The sequence below is a fragment of the Oryza glaberrima genome, chromosome 7 (assembly GCF_000147395.1).
Source record: "Oryza glaberrima chromosome 7, OglaRS2, whole genome shotgun sequence".
Lineage (NCBI taxonomy): Eukaryota > Viridiplantae > Streptophyta > Magnoliopsida > Poales > Poaceae > Oryza > Oryza glaberrima.
In genome coordinates this window covers 20,148,838-20,168,853 of record NC_068332.1, presented here as the reverse complement: position 1 = coordinate 20,168,853, position 20,016 = coordinate 20,148,838, and the positions used below count along the sequence as shown (strand labels likewise).

The 20,016-nt window shown below is 43.7% G+C and overlaps 1 protein-coding gene and 1 long non-coding RNA gene across 3 annotated transcripts; one reads left to right on the top strand and one right to left on the bottom strand.

The window, feature by feature from the left end:
* Positions 1–1,007: 1,007 nt before the first annotated feature.
* LOC127779906 (protein FAR1-RELATED SEQUENCE 5-like) lies at positions 1,008–5,218 on the bottom strand. Of its 2 annotated transcripts, none has more exons than XM_052306837.1 (4): positions 4,979–5,218; positions 4,318–4,645; positions 1,791–4,203; positions 1,008–1,703 (listed from the first exon to the last, which is right to left on the bottom strand). In XM_052306837.1, the coding sequence occupies exons 2-4, from the start codon at positions 4,561–4,563 to the stop codon at positions 1,651–1,653; spliced, it is 2,712 nt and encodes a 903-aa protein (XP_052162797.1). In that variant the 5' UTR covers positions 4,564–4,645; positions 4,979–5,218; the 3' UTR covers positions 1,008–1,650. The 2 variants fall into 2 exon arrangements, with proteins under 2 accessions (XP_052162797.1, XP_052162798.1); XM_052306838.1 differs by having other exon boundaries at positions 4,892–4,987.
* A 5,660-nt stretch (positions 5,219–10,878) lies between these two features.
* LOC127778697 (uncharacterized) lies at positions 10,879–11,519 on the top strand. Its single transcript, XR_008018553.1, has 3 exons — positions 10,879–11,024; positions 11,117–11,366; positions 11,457–11,519. It is a non-coding gene; the product is annotated as an uncharacterized LOC127778697 (long non-coding RNA).
* Positions 11,520–20,016: the final 8,497 nt, after the last annotated feature.

Here is a 20,016-nt window from a genome sequence, read left to right as displayed (position 1 = left end):
GTGGGGGGCTCGATCCCCCACCCGTGTCGATCTGGGCCGTCCACGGAAGATCCGAGGGTTACTGTTAAAATCGTTTTTATGTTTTCAAAAGGGTTCTTGCTAGCAACGACCAGGGCATATTTGCAAACTTAAAATAACTTGGGAATAAAACTTTTATATATGTGTTTTTAGTGATCTAAAACAAAGAATGAAAAATAAACTACGATGAAAAACCTCAAAATCAACTCTAAATTTAAGGTTGGAAATTCAAATTTTAGCTTGTAAATATATTTACTCATATAAGTATAAGCGAAAAGATGAGGCTGAGCTGTGGTGTTCTAGAGGGTTGGAACTTTTCAGAACCCTTTCTACTCGGAAACGGAGCTACAAATTAGTACATGATTAATAAGTATTAATTAAAAAATTAAAAATAAATTAATATGATTTTTGAAGCAACTATTTTATATAATTTAAAAACATATTAATTATAAATTTGAAAAACGTGCACGTGGAAAATAAGTGACTGGATGTTGGGTACGAGAGATAAGAACACACCCGAAGTACCGAGCAGCAGTGAAAATCAAAGCGCCCTCCCTTTAAAGAAAAGAAAATCAAAACACACTCAAAACGAATTTAAAATTTTCATTTCGAATGTAGGAATTTCACGATGAACGATTCACTTTAAGCTAGAAACGGAGAATTATTTCCCGTGCGAGCATGTTAAATTGTTAACTCAGTACAATCGTGCAGAAAGCCTATTGGAAAAATCCAACAGAACAAAGGTCTCCAATTTTGGGGCTGTTTACACAACGTAGAAATCTCACAGAATCTAAGCAGGTAGGAGTATTTCGATAATTTTTTTACCGGTATTTGATTTCAAAGCCTTCTTTTGTTGCAAACTTCTGATTAAGGGAGAGACAAACTTCGACAATATTTCACCTGCACGAGCACGATTATTTGCTCGTTTGCTCCATGCATCCTGACATCTTTCTCAAAATTCTTTGAGCACATCACACACAAAGAGAGAGTAAGCATAATCAAACAGTTTACTCTAGGTGATCAAAATACTGGTTCGACATCATATGTACATCAAAATTGAAACTGTTACATCCTATCCGGCTTCGCTGCACCATACGTATCACTAGTAAGGAGCCCATCAGTCACCAAAGCAATTCTTCTCACTTGAGGAACCCCAAATTCATCACTCGACATTCCACCACACTGACAGAAGATAGATTGCCAACTTCCTCTAAACAGGAATGACTGCAGGAGACAACTTAAAGGCTACAGACTTTTGCTGTTGAGTTGAAATGACTATTAGTTAGTAATAACAACTAATAAGTGACCAAATGGATTTTCTAGTATTGTTTCAGTAAATACACCGATGGAAACTTTTCATCATTCTCTAAACTTTATCTGAAAATTACATGTACAATGGATGGGCTAGCCATCACTATTCTCAGCTCTACGGTATAATGTGTAAGCATTGTCAAATTGCCAGCCAGCAAGATGCACAATATTACCATGTAATCACCTGGATGAGGAAGTGGGTCAGCAGAGGGACATAACCTGGAATTTTCTGGTGATATATAAAATGCATTTCCACGAAAAGATCACTGTACAGAATTCGCAGCTCCTTGTGGCTAGTACTTGTAAGAAATTAGTCACTATCTAGCGGTAATCCAACACACCAGCACCCAATGTAAATGGAAAGGTTAGGGAACCTGCATGCAAATAAGATCATTAATAAGATCTATGGCAGCAAGCCAGCAATATAGTTTTTAATGGTAAAAGAATAATATAATAAGTACCATCAGCAGGGCCATTGATGAAATTAGTATGGCTGTGTAGACCTCCTGCGACGATATTGTCAATTGGATTTTGTGTTTGATCACAATGAGCCCCAATCATGGCAGCGATGTCTGGGGGCCTTGTTTGAAGAGCTTGTTCTACTTGGTCCATAAATATGCTTGATTGGTTTTCCATATATGCAAAAGTTTCTATAGAGGTTGCAGCCCTAGCTGCTGCTATGCTGAACATCCGACACAGCAAGTTATAACGTTTTGTTTGAACCAACTGAGGATCACCATCAAGTGGGAATGAATAACTACAGTTTGGAGATCCTGATTTAGCATCCTTTCTCCACCTTTTCAAGAAGTATTGAGGAGGAAGGTCCTTGATATTCCTGGTGTCAAGTACCTTTAGCATATGGCGGCATGGAATGCCTACGAATTCAAACCCTTTACAGCTACAGTTTACCATGGAATTAAGCGAATCAAATTTAACAAAATGATCTTTTGGATTGTCCTCAATGACTACCCTATACTCAGAAATTGTGCCCATCTCACCACAGTTGTATAACATGCAATCCATGTATAACTCAAACTCCCTCTCGAACATTTTAAAGGCAGCAGGTGTATATATATTGGAAGCTTGCCTTAACACTCGCATAGGTGGTGGCTTCTTTGTACTCTGACTAGCATCCACATCAGCCTGCAATTCTGTTGATCGGCGGTCACACAATACTCTTTCAAACTGCTTGAAGAAACTCAAAAGGTCAAATTCTAGGGATAAGTGTTTCTTAAGCTCAGTGCCCAAGCTCTCCTTCTGCTGGACACTTTTCATATCAGCACAAAATGCCTCGCGGCCATATGGTAGTGCCCATTTCTCCTTAAGAGAGAACAAATCTGCTAGCCATTGATTATCTTCTAGGTCATACTTTTCCAACATTTCTCTCCATGCTGTCAAAAACTCAGGCTCATCTTCACAGTCAAATAGGCATTTCTGGAAGCAGTAATCTAAGGTTTTTGACCCATGAAATGCTTGACTCAACTGCTGAAGAGCGTTTTGGTAAATTTGCCAGACACAATAACGATGGGCTGTCGCAGGCCAACTTGCTGCAACACCTTCACTTATTGCATCAGATCTATCAGTTAACAATGTTTTGGGCTGAGTTCCATTCATTGCCATCTTAAAAGTATCAAACAACCATCTGAAAGCCTCCACACTTTCGTCATAAAGCAATGCAGCAGCAAAGATAACAGTTTGCTTGTGATGATTCACACCCGTAAATAAAGCAAGTGGCCTACCATAGCCCTGCAATGCATACGTTGAATCAAGACATACCACATCACCAAAGTGGACAAAATCCATGATAGACTTTGAATCTGACCATAGAAAGTTTGTCAAGTTCCCATCATCATCAGATTTTACTGCAAAGAAGAATGAAGGGTTATCATGTTGCATCTTTTGCAGGTACTCTAGAGTAGCACCTACATCACCATAGTGAGGAACCTTTGTACACTTGAATCTTTTGTTACTTCTACCTTCTAGAGATGTTGCCATGATATTTCCAATTATAAGATTTTGCCTGTGGATATTAGCATCAGCTGAACCATCAACCAAATCCAGTCCATCATCTTGACCAGTTTCTGTACTTTGTGATGTTGCCACAAGATCAGAAGGTACTGTTGCACCAAGCTGGTGATTATGGAAGGTAACAAATTCTGTTACATGATATTTGCCATTAGATGTAAGTCTAATGACCATACACGCTGGACAACCAGTTCGGGTCTCTGGGCGAGGCTTCTTTACTCTTTTTGCCCCTCTTTTCTTCTCACGGAAACCTTCTTTTGAACAAACAAACATCCTTCTTGTGATGACATTTTCAGCATTCATAGTCATGCTTGCCCTTCTCACATTGAAACCAATTTTCCCAGCATACATGCTGTAAAATTCATATGCCTCATCTTCACTCCCAAATTCTGGCGTCCTCACAGTATCATCAACCAGATTTTCTCTCGCAGCCCGTGCTTTAAGCCTGATTTTCTTAGCCTTCAGCATATGCATTGTAGATGCTGTTGCAAGTTGATGGTTATGGTTTGGTACAAACTCTGTCAAACGGTACTTGCCGTTGGTATTAAGTCTAATGGTCATGCTCGCAGGGCACCCAATTCTTGTTTCAGGCCGCGGGCACTTTGCTTCTTTGGTGCCCCTCTTCTTCTCCCGAAAACCTTCTCTCGAGCAGACAAAAGTTCTCCTAGTGATTATGTTCTTTGACGTTGTCCAGAGTGTTGATCTCCGGACAAAGAAGCCCACCATCTCTGCATACGCATTGTAGAAATCGTATGCCTCTTTTTCGCCATCAAACAGCATATCTACCTTTGGCAACATCTTCTCATCACAACAACCAACGTCAGGACTAACATCAGCCGCCGCCACATCCTGCCAATCACAAATTGCAGCACAGCACAATCAATAAGAAGGAGGCGATATATGAACATATCCCTCAACACCTAGATCAAGAAAGTCACATAGGCAACTATAAAATCGCAGTACCCCGTTTTGTTGTGGATTTGCAGGATTCACCGCTGGTGGCGGGGTCGGCACATGATGAGGCCATGTTGCATATGGAGGCAGGAGGACTACATGGCCCGGCCAAGACAGCTGTGCTGATCTCGGGTCAGCGGCAGGATCAATCACTGCATGAACAGGCCTCAGGGTCCGGACCAACGGCAGTGCCACAAGCTCCGGAGCATTTTCAGGATCTTTCTCCTTCGCGATACCCCCGCTATTGCTGGACATTGTGTTCTGTAACCTCACTCATACAACAAGCTTACTTGATAGAGACCGGTGAAGCTTCTCCTAGGTGCCCGTCTCTCTCCTCCTTGTCAAAAAAAGAAATGGAATGAAAAAACAAAAGAAATGGAATGAACAAATGCACAATCTGTTATCTATCCTCAAGAACTAACATTCTAGTAGTAGAATGCAAGCACGATTGATGTCAAAAAAGTTCTACTCGACGGGTCAGAAGTATAAAGAAAGGGGGAAAAAGAATGTGCTTAGAGGCGGCGCGAGACTAGAAGCAGCACACATAATGTAAAATTGTAAAGTCAAATTTGCCCACGCTTACAACGAAGATCACCGAGCTAAGTAGGAACAGCACAGCGAATCCATGGCAGGCTAGCTCATCTCACCGCAGGGGAATCAAAGAACGCACCTGTACCACCCCCACCCCTCCTCCCTCTCCGGCGATCCGAGATGGAGACGCGGCCGACGGATGACACGCACCCGCGCGGCTGACCCCTCTCCAGCGGGGCTCCCTATGCCGGTCGCGCCTCCGCAGCCACCTGCTCCTCTCGATGCGCCGCCGCACGTCCGCCTCGCTCCTCCGCGGTTCGCTGCGCCGCCGGCCACCGGCGCTTCGCTCCGCTCGCCGCCTCGGTGACAAGAGGGGGATCTGGGGACAACCGGGCTGAGGAGTAAGGGAGGTAGTTATGGGCTATTGGGCCGAAATCCACACCGCGTGGACCCACGGGCCGGATATATGGGCCTCACGCAAAAGCAAAGTGGGCCGTAGCATCAGCCCAGATCGTGAGTTAAACGAATTTTTTTTATTTTTAATTTTTTTTATTAAAAGTTTTACAAAAATAATTTTCCATTTTGAAAATTGACGGAAGTGGTCGCCTACCGCCCTCTGGGAGGGCGGTTTTTAAAAATCGCCATCCCAGAGGGCGGCGAAAGTGACGTGGCAGACGGCCGTTCGCTCTCGGGCGACGGCCGTCAACGAAATTTGCAGGCGGCCCCCTTGCCGCCCTCCGCTAGGGCGATTTTGTACTGTGCGGGGGGCCGCCTGCAAATGGGCGGCGAGGGGGGCATGGAATTTTGCAGGCGGCCCCCTTGCCGCCTTGGGGGAGGGCGATTTTTGCCTCCCCCCTATAAAGCCCAGTCCCCCCTCTCTGAAATTTCATTATATTATATTCACTAAAAATCCAAAAAAAAACGAAAGAGAGAGAGGGGAGGGCAGCAGAAGGGGAGCGGCGAAGCCCTGCTGGTTCGCTCACTTCATCACAGGTTTGCTCCCATACATCTTTTGCATTTGTACTAATATGTTATGTTTGAGTATATATGTTGCATTTTAGTTTTAGTTCCATATATTTTAGCAGATCTGTAGCACACAGCACATATGTGTAGATCCAGAGCATAGAATATAATAGTATGAATTGAGACATAGACAGTAGTGTTAATTGTAAGATGTAGTTTAGTTTGATCTGGAGAATGTAACCTACTTTTAGAATTTTGGATAACAATATTGTAGAGAATGTAACTTAGGGCGTAGTACAGAAATACGAGGTTAACGTAGTTATTGTTTTTATCAGGCACAATGTCAAATAAGGTCACATTTCAGATAGTTCACGGTGAAGGAAATATTAGATTTGGTCCAGATGGTGTTGATCTGTCAGATTTTGTAATGACATCTAAGGGCATCGATAGGCCTGCGGAGAGAACATTTCAGTCAATTTATAGTTGGTAGTTGAGAGGATTTAGAATAGACCAAGAAGTCTACACAATGTCAGTATCAGTTGTAGTGAGTCGTGCAACAGAAGGTTATTTTTGGGAACTAATGCCGATGGACAGCACTGCTGCTTGGAGACGGTATGTGGAAATGGCTTTTGAACGGTCATGGCCCCTCGTTATATTTGTGTCGGTACAAGAGAAAGATATAAATGTTTCAATGCAAACCGAAGATGTAGAGTGTCCTAGCAATGCAGGGGATGTTGTTGGACCATCGATGCAAAATGAGGAAAATCAACCAAGGGAGGAGCAGACCATGGGCATGGCGGATGAGGGGGAGAGAGTCGGTATAATTGTTGATGACATGGAGAGGGAAGATTCGGATAATGAGCAAGCGGACGACGACGCATCATCCGATGAGGAAGGTGATGTAATGGCCACTGATTGGGCAAATGAGGACTTCTCTGGACTTGTTATATCAGAGGGTGATCATGTAACCTGGGAGTATAAGGAGAACGAGGTAATTGAGTGTGCAAGGTATGCTCATAAGGATGAGATGAAGGAGGCGGTGAAGCATTGGGCAGTTTCCTTGCAGAGAGAGTTTAAGGTGGTCAAGTCAACAAATTATGTGTATGAAGTGAGGTGCATGAAGGAAGATTGTCCGTGGCGTGTCCATGCTTATAAGGGTAAATGGAATGATTATTGGAAAGTTAGCATTGTGACCGAGCACAAGTGCTACTTACAAGGGGTGGAGAAGTATCACCGAAACATCACTTCAGCTTTTGTTGCAAGTGAGATGTACAGCAGTGTTGTTGGTAACATTGGCTTTGAACCAAAATCAATTATTAGGCACATCGAGAACAAATTCAAGTACACCATAAGCTATGCAAAGGCCTAGAGAGCCAAACAAAAGATTATTGAGATGAGGTATGGCACATTTGAAGCTTCTTATGATAATTTGCCTCGTTTGTTAGCCACCATTGCCCAGAGGAATAATAATACTTACTATGACCTACATACATTTACATCGGTTGATGATCGAACAAAGAGTGTGCTGCAAAGAGCCTTTTTCTCATTGGGTGCTTGCATCAATGCTTTTGTGCATTGTCGACCTGTTCTATGCATAGATGGAACTTTTTTGACAGGTAAATATCGAGGTCAGATATTGACAGCAATTGGGTGTGATGGGAACAACCAGGTTCTACCTATGGCTTTTGCATTTGTAGAGAGTGAGAACACTGAAAGCTGGTACTGGTTCCTAGAGAGAGTGCACATTGCAGTGGTGCGTATGAGGCCCAACGTTTGCCTTATACATGATCGTCATGCGGGCATGTTGCGGGCTATTGACTACTTGCAGAATGGTTGGGATGAGAAGGGACTTCCAGCTAAGTGGCCTGATGTTTGGAGTCGGTGGTGCATGCGTCACATGGGTGCAAATTTCTACAAGCAATTCAAGAACAAGCATCTTATGGAGCTCTTTAAGAGGCTCTGTGCACAGAACCAAGAGAAGAAATTTAATGAGTTATGGGACAAGTTGGATGAGTTGACAACGAAGCAAACAGACGAGCAATCTCGCAAACCACAAATTGAAGGTGACGAGCCTCCCATACCTCTTGGTGCATTACATGATGACCCACCAACAATGAGAAGGAGGTCGGGGTCGTCCATCAGAAATTTCACTCAGTGGATTGAGAATGAGCCTAAGGAGAAGTGGTCTCTATTGTTCGACACCGATGGATCTCGGTATGGCATAATGACAACCAATTTGGCAGAGGTGTACAACTGGGTAATGCGAGGAGTTCGGGTACTTCCATTGGTTGCTATTGTTGAATTCATCCTTCACGGCACGCAAGCCTACTTTAGGGATCGATACAAGAAAATTGGTCCATCCATGGCAGATAACAACATAGTGTTTGGCAACGTAGTGACAAAGTACATGGAAGATAAAATCAAAAAGGCACGGAGACATAGAGTTGTTGCTCAAGGCACACAAGTGCATCGGTATGAAATAATGTGTGTTGATAGGAGCAGGCGTGGTATCTATCGCAAGCAAGCCGTGCAGGAATGTGTCTTGAAGGCGGATGGTGGATGTACCTGTAGTTGTATGAAGCCGAAGCTTCATCACCTTCCTTGCTCACACGTTCTTGCTGCTGCCGGTGATTGTGGCATATCTCCCAATGGGTACGTCTCAAATTATTTCAAGAAAGAAGCAATCTTTCATACATGGAGTGAGGAGATATATGGGTTCGGGATCTCAGGATCTTACACAACGCCGAGTGCCCAAGTTTTTTATATTCCAGATCCATCTAAGTTAAGGGCGAAAAAGGGTCGACGCCAAACTAGACGCATCAGAAATGATATGGATGAGTCAGAAGCAGGTGGGAGGACTTTACGCTGCAGCAAGTGTGATCTGCGCGGCCATACTTACAAGAAATGCCCGAAGAATGCAGAAGTTCCAAGCGGCGCAGATGCTAGTCCATCTGGATAGTCAAGTGATGGTAGGCGACCACCTGGTGAAGGAACAACAAGCAGGCGCGCAAGGCCAAGGCGTCGTCGCGCAGCAGGCGATTCCATGGTGTAACAATGCTATCGATTTAGGAAATAAAATGCTATTGTGATGTGATGAGTGTTCGGACTAAATACTTCTATCGTGTAATTTCAATTGAATGTTGTTGTAATGAGTACCTCCGATTATTGTTGTACTAGTAGTATTGCGAACTACTCGTTGTTGTATCATAATGTTATCGTGATGAGTGTTCGGACTAAGTACTCATATCGTGTAACTGCAGTTATTGTTGTAATCAGAAATATTCGGTATTGTGACACTTTTGTTTGTTTGTACTCTTGTTTAATATGTGTTAGTAATTCGCTTATGAACATTTATTACTTATGTTGAACTAATTATTTCTATGTTTCTGATCAATCTATTTGCTGCAAGTATGGCGTACGACACACCGGCGCTGTTGAACCATGGGATTGACAGGAACCACCGCTCGTTCCTGTCAGCAGTCGAGGGTGCACAGCTCGGCACCTTCCGTCCACGCACGTCGCGCGAGTGGTTGCGTGTCGACCCCCGTCACGTTCCTTGGTACGCGTATGTTCACATTTCAACTCAACTTTGCTTTGTGTTGTACTTATGTTTAAAGTTTGCTCTATACAGGTTGCGTGCGGCAGGCCTTCTACCACTTTGTAGGCTTGTTGAGGCGGCGGCGGATGACCGTGACCCAGCGAAGCGGTGGGATGCAGACCGGTCACTCCTTGCCGCTCTGGTAGACCGCTGGAGACCTGAGACGCACACGTTCCACCTTCCCTGTGGGGAGATGGCTCCGACACTGCAGGACATGTCGTACCTGCTCGGGCTACCGCTGGCCGGAGCACCAGTTGGTCCCGTGGACGGTGTTTTTGGGTGGAAGGAGGATATCACTGCGCGCTTCGAGCAGGTGATGCGCCTTCCACACCTAGGACCGGCCAACACCCTTCCTCCGTACTCTACCGTCGGGCCTAGCAAGGCTTGGTTGCTCCAGTTCACTGTAAGTAAATAAGTTGTTATTATCATACATGCTTATTTGCGGTCAACAGAGTGTTTTGTACTAACATTTCATTCTTAATTGTAGGCGGACCTTCTGCACCCTGACGCTGATGATTACTCGGTCCGACGCTCCCTTGAGGCGTACCTGTTGTGGTTGTTCAGGTGGGTGATGTTCACTAGCACCCACGGGCACGCTGTGGACTGCCGGCTGGTCCACTATGCACGGTCCATCGCGGATGCTCAGCCACAAGACGTGCCGCAGTGGAGCTGGGGTTCTGCCGTGCTAGCAGCCACGTACCGTGCCCTCTGTGAGGCGTGCACGAAGACTGACGCTGGAGCGATCATCGCTGGTTGCCCTATGTTGCTTCAGCTTTGGGCAGCCGAGAGGTTTGCCATAGGTCGACCAGTGGTGGACAGCGCACGCTACGGGGTTGGTCGCAGCGCGCAGTGGCCAGAGGACGGTCCCATGATGGGGACTTACTGGTGTCGACGTGGGGTTAGTGCAACTTCACTGCGTCTCCAGTTTATCAGTCGTCTTCTTTTTTTATCATCACATAACATGTCTAATTCCGAACATGTTTATTGCAGCATCGTTACGCTCATGTCCAGGTGAGACGAGGTTACCCGGACTTCGTGTTTGAGTTTGACCGTATCCAGCCGAGCGACGTCATCTGCGAGCCGTACATAGAAGAGGCCGTCGCTGCGAGAGCACCGCTAGGACTTTCGTCCTTGTGCACACGCGACCAGGCTTACTGGCTCACCATCCTGCCGATGGTGTTCGACATTTTCGTTGAGCCTCACTGCCCGCAGCGTGTGATGAGACAGTTCGGACTTAGGCAGGTATTTCCGGGCAACGTGCAGCCGACCGTCCTCCCTGCCGACCACTCGTGAGTTCGGATTGTTCATTTCAAAAATTTTATGGTAATTACTTCATCGAGCCATATAATTTACCTCTCTTCACAGGTTGACTCGACGGGGACAGCTAGCAGGCGCACTTTGGGCTCCACGTGTACAGCAGTACATTGACGACTGGGTGTTAGCTACAGAGGAGGTGATCAACGAGCTCTTCCCACACACGGAGGAGAACTACCGTGACTACCTTCACTGGTACCTTCCTCGCACTCGTGCGCGTGTGACCTTCACTCCAGACGCCCCAGAGCCGCACGCTGCCGCTGTCACGGACGCGTATCCCACGCACCGTGACCAAGACTACTTCGTGGGGGTACGTCGAATTTGTATTAGTTTTTACAATTATTTCATTTGTCTTTCATAATATAGGACAATTACTGAATTTCAAATTTCCATCTTGCATAGGCCGATGCCGCACGGGATATCAGTGCTGATATCACCGCAGTCCAAGTGAGGTTGAACAGAGGTTTGCACTTGATTGACGTTGAGCAGAGGGTGACCTTCGACCGGATGCAGGAGAAGATGCGTGCGGTCATGCGCGTCTTCTCCTGTCGCAGCGCCGTGGACGTCGTACCTCCAGCTGGTCCGGTACAACCACGGCCTCGCGCGCCTACCGTCGGAGCACGACCTCGACCTACGGCACCTGTTTCGCACGGTACTGCTCAGCCCAGAGGTTTCTTAAGTTTTGTTTCTGTTTTTGTACGAACACATCACCCCGTCGTAACTTGATGTTCCATCCTCGCAGGACCTCGTTTGCCTTCGAGCGCCCCTAGCTTCGGAGCAGTGCGACCTATAGCACCGGTTTCGCACGGTACAGTTCAGCCCAGAGGTTAGTTCATTTTTGTTTCAGCTTTTGCACGAATATGTCACCATGTTTTAACTACACGTTTCCTCATCGCAGGACCTCGTCTGCCTTCGAGCGCGTTCGCAGCCACGACCGGCGCTTCCGTGATCTCCGCAGGGGCATTCGCCAGCACTTCCGGTGCGTTCGCCACCTCTTCGGGCGCGTTCGCCAGCTCTTCCTCTCACGGAGCGTCGATCCCTCGCCCACACGGTACTTTAATTTTTATTAATACTATTAAATACATGTATGAAACTGATGGTCCTTGTCCAGCAGGATTTGCAGCCGGGATCTTCGGTACTGGGGCATCTTCGTCTCACGCCGGTAGGACTGGTCCTACTAGCCAGTTCTACGACGACGACTTGCACGGTGCACACCACCACGACGTACTAGGCTCCTCTCAGCTTGGAGGAGCTCCAGAGGCGCACACTCAGGAGCAGCCAGAGGTCACACCTGTACAGGCAGGACGGGTTGGCCGTGCCATACCCCCGGACCGACTCACGTACTCCCAGGGGCACGTTAGGGCGCATGGTAGGAGGGACAGGGGTAAGAGGCCTCGTCAGTAGTGTTCTACCTCTTCAGTCCTTATGTGACCGTTTCGTTTGGCTTACAAACTTGTAAAGCAGTACTACTTTTGCTATTACTACTGCAGTACTACTTGTGTTTGTCTCGTCTACATAGTTCTTTTCATTCATATGGTGCTAGAACAACTTATGCTCACGACAACACACTTTCGGCGCTTCACGGTAGTGTCAGATCCAGTAGTGCGCACAGTCCGCAACAGCACACATGAAAAGCGGTAGCTCGAGTAGTCACTATCAACTTTCAGCACTGCCTGCTGACACAAAGTGAATCATGCCCGCGCGTGCTCGTCTTGTCACATCTAATGAATAATGTATCTCATTGAGTTCACATATATTGCACTGAAAACGACGTTATATAATTGACAATCTGAAGGCAACCTCTTCATATCTTCTTTCCCACTAGCACACAACTAACGAAAATGGAAGCGTCATTCCTTGAGCGTCTCAACTGGCGAAGCGATCCTTTTGCTGGTTGGTTTCCACCATGGTGTGACCGTCCTTTGTGCGATTGTGGGGATGGATGCATACTCAAGTCTTCCCTCATGATACAAACTCGGGGCAGGAGATTCTTCCAATGCGCGAACTTTGATCAGGTATGCTTCATCTATTCGAAGTTCAAATGGATAAAAAAACTAACTTCTTCGTACACAATTGTAACATCTTACGCAGACATATCGTCCAATGTGCAACTTCATTGAGTGGGTAGACATGGAGAACCCACAAAACGACGGAACACGTGCATACCCACGTAGTGAAACAAGATCGGACTACCTAAGGCGGAAGGATGAGCATGAACGTCGAATTGCTGCTGAGGCTTTAGAATGGCAGGTAAATCCCCTAGGACTCCCCACGTGGCGTGAGCGTCCGGAGTGTCGTTGTGGTGACCGTTGTCAGGTCATAAGGTTCGTAAGGCACCAAACTCGAGGACAAAGGTGTTTCGTGTGTCCAAACATTGTCGACGATGATTTCGTGGTAATTACAACTATTCTTTTCATCACTCCTCAGTACTATCATTAACTTAACTATCCCAAAATGGATGTACATAGGAGGATGTAAGGAAATGTCAATTCGTACAATGGATTGACACAGTCAGAGTTACTTCAAGTGGCGGGCCGATAACGCAACCTGAACCGACCATACAGTTCATTCATGCTTGGATGGAGTACGAACGTCGGGTGGAAATTGCAAGCTTAGACTGGAGGAACAATCCATTAGGGTTACCTAAATGGTCCGAGCGTCCAAAGTGTGGGTGCAGAGATCGCTGCCAGGTGGCTACATCCTTTGCTGAACAAACATTTGGAAGGAGATATTTTGTCTGCCCAATGTAGACAACGATTTCGTTGTATGTCGAACCGTTTACAAAATCCGCTATGATTTGCACAAAATTACTACCCAAACTGAATAACATTACTATTTTTACAGGGCAATCCAAGGATGTGTGGATTTACTCGATGGATCGACAATGTCACTCCATCATATCATGGCCAAAAGATAACAGAGTCAGAAAGACAAGTAGAGTATCAACGATTGAAGGACCACGAGAATGCAATGCATTCTGACCGACCTAGAAGGGGCCGATAGGTTACCGCATGCTTGATTCGTCGGGATCGACAAATTTGTACCGTGTATCGATGGCACTTCTTATCTATCTTATCATTACAATGTTTAATTATGGTGGTGAATTTTTGTATGCATAAGACTAAGGGCCTATTTGGATTGCTACCAAAAACATGCCCTACCAATATTTTGGTAATTTGAATAGTACTTGTGTTTGATTTCTATTGAAGCCTATTCATTGGTAATATCTAATCTAGATTTGAGATTATGTAGAACATTCTTCACTACAATTTTACATTTTGGCAGCAAACCAAATATGATCAAATGCAATTTTACCTTACCAAAGATTTGGTAGTGCCAAAACTTGCTTATATTTTGGCACTAACAAAATATTTGTACAGTGACATTCCAAATAGGCCGTAAAAAATAATAAAATTGTATTTTACCAGTCTTGGAGATTTTAATCTTGTATAGTTTTCAATATAAAAAGATTTGATAACTATTGATATTTATAAAAAAATTTATTTCTCAAATAAAGCATAGTATAAAATCGCCCTCCCCCAGGGCAGCAAAGGGGCGCCTGCAAAATTCCAGGCCCCCCGCCGCCCATTTGCAGGCGGCCCCCCGCACAGTACAAAATCGCCCTATTGGAGGGCGGCAAGGGGGCCGCCTGCAAATTTCTATGCCCCCTCGCCACCATGCCTCCTCGCCGCCTATTTGCAGGCGGCCCCCGCACAGTACAAAATCGCCCTAGCGGAGGGCGGCAAGGGGGCCGCCTGCAAATTTCGTTGACGGCCGTCGCCCGAGAGCGAACGGCTGTCTGCCACGTCACTTTCGCCGCCCTCTGGGATGGCGATTTTTAAAAATCGGCCTCCCAGAGGGCAGCAGGCGACTTCTTCTGTCAATTTTCAAAATGGAAAATTATTTTTGTAAAACTTTTAATAAAAAAAATTAAAAATAAAAAAAATTCGAGTTAAATCGCAACTGAAGCAGACACCCTCTGCCGTTGATCTTGTGCACTAATCTCGAAACAAACCCGGTGCAGTTTCTTCAAAACGAAGTGCCCTGTTCGTGCTTACGGTTTCGCAAAGTGCAGTGTCTGAAGAGAAGACCGAATACTGTACTAAATACAGTGGCCAGACACGTGTAGACGTGTACCATGTCATGCTAAATTGCTACTAGTTTAATGCTCGATCAAGTTCGGAATGGGCAGCATGCGGGGCATGTCCCTATTGAGTATTGGCAGTGTTTTCCCGTTTTAATTACATGATTAGCACGCAATCCTCCCTGATTTGACAGTCCAGGCTCGCTGGCGCGTGCCACTAGATAAGCCTATCCAAATTAAATCCCGGTGAATATAACCTCAAGTATTGGCGTATGATATCATTGATTGTTTGAGGTACGTTTAACCATTTTCTTAATTAAAAAATTATATGTAATGATTATTTATTTTTATTGTAACTTGATTTATGTTTTTTAAGCATGACTTAAAAGGTTTTCATAGTTTTATTAAAAGTTTAAATAAGATGGATGATCAAAAGTTTATTAGAAAAAGTTAACGAAACCATATATTAAAAGATATATTAAAAGACAGATATAGCATATCTCTGTCCATCCCACTCCTGTCGCCGACGACGTTTACGTGTGACCTGCCGGCCGGCCTCTCGCTAGCTATAGCTCGATGTATATCGATCTCTCCCATGTACAATACACCATGGGTTACATCCGCGAGACGACCGTGCCCATCTGCACAGCCGTGTTGACATGACGGCTAGGCGGCTAGCTGATCGGTGAACGGCTAGAAATTAATCACCAGCATATATATATATATGACGACAGGGAGCATTTGCATCAGTGGCATTAATCGTAGCCAAACTTAACGAGCAGTGTCAAGCTAACCTAAGCTAGCACATGATCACGAGAACACGCTAGAATCGACATGTAGTACGTATTGTGTCCCATTAATTGCTGAACATATTACATACTCCGTCGGCAGAAGCTTCCAAGCTAGCTGCAGTAGGTTACATCGTCCCAACTGTCTGTTTGCCACTCTGCCGTGTTGAAATACTTTGCATGCTCGATCTTGATCCGACCAACACTCTCAGCAGGTAGTCGTCGAGATTCATCTCCTGCTGCATGCTATTAGCTCTGAACGTCTGAATCTCCTGACTTTCCTCTCTGCCTGGGTCGCGATGCAACGACGACGACGTACGACGCGCAATTGCGTCGGCCGGCTAATGCATGGCCAGGTGCCTGTCGCTGGCGCCCGAATCGCGGCGATTTCCGGTTGGACGCAGAGGCTAGGTCGTCGTGCATGCAGGTGTCGGGCGGCGCTTGGCTTGCCGGCCGGCGACGTACGTGAGGCGGCCGGCCAGGATGTTATAAGCAGCATATGCAGCTGGGAGACAATTCGAGTGACAGTCAAACTGTCGATAAGATTCAGAAGAAAAAACTTTTTGAGATTGTATCGGATAAACACTCTTTACTTTTGGTTTGCTGACGTTGAAACGGTCACTTTGTCGTCCTAACTAACCAACTATTTTACCTGCGGTTGCTGGTATATATTTTTCACGGTCAATGGCTCAATGCGATAAGTGTAACTTGCAGTGTACACGTCTGACATATAAGATGGGCGTTGATTTTTTTTTCCCTTTTGTTTTTCACCCGCAACAAAGCTAAGTCAATAGAACGATATGGAGCACTGCACCTTATCCAGTTATCCTTGACTCCGTCTTTATACAATTTCGATATGATCGATATAATGGCACGCTGCGATATACTCATTCTATTCCAAAATAAACTAACCTTGTATTATAACATAATGCATTTTAATGCAACAAATTTAAACATCACATCCTAATATTTTGTACTTGTGTACGCACGACATACTACTTCCGTTCCAAAAAAAAACACTTAACGTAGGAGGGGTTAATTTTTTTTAGATAATGGAATAAAACATCCCGGCCTTTGCTCATCAAAGCTATAACCAATTATTATAAAAGTAACACCCAAACACTAAGTGTAGTTCAAATGAATTAAACACACCCAACAAAATAAAAGATCAAACTAAGATAAGGAGAGCATATTTATTCAAGTCTATTTGTGAATCTCCATCCATAGTTTGCAAGGAGTTGCATGACCGTTGTCTCAAGCCTACGACATGCAACCTCCATAAGCTCTCAATCATCTTCACACATTTGCAGCTGTGCCCAAAATCGGAATCAATATGTTGCCCTGAAAATCACCTGCATATATGAGATAGATGGTGATTTGTCAAAAACCATATTATTCCTAGTCAACCACAGAGCCCAACATATGGCAGAAGCTCCTACAAGTATGAGTTTACTCTTCTTCTTGTCTACCCTCAAGAGCCAACCATCAAACATATTAGATATGGTAGTAGGAAGGTATAAACCAAGAGAGAACTGTACTGCTCTCCAAACAAATTTTGCATAATGACACTCTATAAAAAGATGTTGAATAGTCTCATTTTTCATAAAAAACAACATCTTAAACTACCATTCCAATTTCGTCTTGCCAAATTATCCTTGGTTAGCACAACCCCTTTAAGCAAGTACCACACAAAAATCTTAATCTTAAGTGGCATCTTAAGCTTCCAAATAATCTTGTTTCTCTCAATATAACCATTATTAATTAAAGCTAGATACATCGACCTAACAGAAAATATTCCATTCTAATGATAATTCCATCTAAAGCTATCAGGGGATTGATTCAATTGAATATGTACAATAGAAGCACACGATTCATGCCAATATGCAAGATTCTGACCAACTAATGATCTCCTAAAGGAAACATTGAGTGGAACAGATCTCATAACGTTAGCAATAGTAGAACTTTTCCTTCGGACAATAGAGTATAAAGATGGATATTTGTCTTTAAAAGCCAGGTTTCCTAGCCATTTATCTTTCCAGAACCTTATTTGTTTCCCATTATTTACAGTCCAAGAACCTATATCTAAGAAGGTATCTTTGACCTTCATGAGACCTGACCAAAAATAAGAATCGCCCTTTTTCTTATTAACTTGGGTTATAGACTGATTGTAGAGATACTTTCTCTTTAATAGATTTTGCCACACACCTTCCTCGTTAATCAACTTAAACAACCACTTACTCAAGAGACACTTGTTTTGTATTTCCAAGTTATGAACCCCTAAACCTCCCTGATTCTTAGGTTGACAAATGATATCCCATCTAGTAAGTCTATACTTTTTTTATGGTCATCCCCTTGCCAAAAGAACCGTGATCTATAATAATCAATTTTTTGAAGAACCCCTTTCGGTATCTCAAAAAAAGATATTATAAACATAGCTAAACTTAAAAATACATAGTTAATCAAACCAGTCTACCCCCAACAGATAAATATTTTCCTTTCCAACTACTAAGTTTTTTTTCAATTCTTTTCTCAATCATTTTCCAATCTTTATTATTCAGTTTTCTAACATGCATTGGTATACCAAGATATTTAACAGGGAGAGAGCCAAACTTACAACCAAAGATGTTAGAATACTCATCATAATATTCCTTTGCCTGACCAAAACAAAATAATTCACTCTTATGAAAATTTATTTTCAAGCCAGACAATTTTTCAAACACAGATAAAATCAATTTAAGATTCTTCGCTTGTTGTAAGTCATGTTCCAAAAAAATGATGGTATCATCTGCATACTGTAAAATAGATAAACCATCATCCACTAGGTGAGGGACTACCCCATTCAATGAACCAGCATCTTTAGCCCTCTTAATTAATAAAGTAAGCATATCTGCTACTATATTAAAAAGAATTGGAGATAAAGGATCTCCTTGCCTTAGACCTTTGTAAGTTTGAAAATTATTACTGGTCTGATCATTTACTCTAATACCAACATGTCCCCCTTGAATAAAAGAAGTTATCCACTCACACCATTTAGGAGAGAAACCTTTCATTCTGAGCGTCTGTTGTACAAAAGACCATTTAACCTTGTCATAGGCTTTTTCAAAATCGATCTTAAAAATCACACTTTTATTTTTGCGATGTAATTCATGCATAGTTTCATGCAAAATAACAACACCTTCCATAATATTTCTCCCAGGTATAAAAGCAGTTTGAGTAGGGCTAATCACCTTTTGAGCAACACTCATTATTCTATTCGTAGAAACTTTGGTAAAGATCTTAAAACTAACATTAAGTAAGCAGATAGGCCTATATTGTTGAATTTTTATGGCCTCAGCACACTTAGGCAAAAGAATAATAGTACCAAAGTTAAGGGAGAATAAAGGCAAAGTACCATTATGAAAATCTCTGAAAAGATCCAACATATCATCCTTAACGACATCCCAAAAGACCTGATAAAACTCAGCAGGAAATCCATCAGGACCCGGAGCTTTATTATGTTCCATTTAGAAAATAGCCTCTTTAATTTCCTTTTCAGTGAATTCTTGTATTAAAGCTTCATTCTCTAATTGAGATACTTGTGGGATGTCCACAAAATTATTTTCATCAAACTAGAGATCAGAATCATCAGGAGGACCAAAGAGGCCTTTATAATAAGTGGTAATATGCGATTTTAGATTTGCATCACCATTTATCAATTGATCCCCATCTTGAAGTTGAAAAATTCTGGTTTTTCTATGTCTGCCGTTAGCAACCAAATAAAAATACTTTGTATTTGAATCACCCTCCAAAATATCCTTAGTTTTAGCCCTTTGATACCACTTAATTTCTTCTTCTCTCATAAGAGTAGATAATCTATTCCTACAAAACCATCTAAAATCAATTTCCTCCTGAGTTAGAAGAACAGATTCAGACTTTTTATCCAACAAATCCAACCTATCAAAATCTCCCTTTTTTTTTCTTTTTTATACATACCACGTGTATGTTTAGCCCATCCTCTCAAATGTTGTCTTAATTGGCGAATCTTCGCCTGCCATCGCTCTATAGGAGTATTACCCTCATGTACACTAGACCAGACCTCCTTTACCATATCTACAAAGCCATCACGGAGGGGTTAATGAATCTGGACTACCTTTATATGCATGATCACCCCATTGTATAACGTGTACACGTGTGAGCGAGCTTAGCCGCATGCACGTCATATACGTACGCGCTTACGTACGTGCAAAGCTACTCTGTGTGTGTGCGCGCGCGCGCTAGATATAGCTAGGAATGAAGGCTATGCCTATCCATGTGCAAGCGGATCGATCGGAATTCTTACGTCAAAAGTTGCAAGCCGATAATTAAAACGGGCAGCAGCTACAAATACCGAACGATATACACACACGTACGTACACGTATACAGATCGACGAAACGTGTACGTACATATAGT

Coding starts and splice junctions, on each gene's coding strand:
- LOC127779906 (XM_052306837.1), bottom strand. CDS start 4,563: ATGTCCAGCAATAGCGGGGGTATCGCGAAGGAGAAAGATCCTGAAAAT. Junction 4,204..4,317: donor CAAATCCACAACAAAACGGG/GTACTGCGATTT, acceptor TGTGATTGGCAG/GATGTGGCGGCGGCTGATGT. Junction 1,704..1,790: donor CATCAATGGCCCTGCTGATG/GTACTTATTATA, acceptor ATTTGCATGCAG/GTTCCCTAACCTTTCCATTT.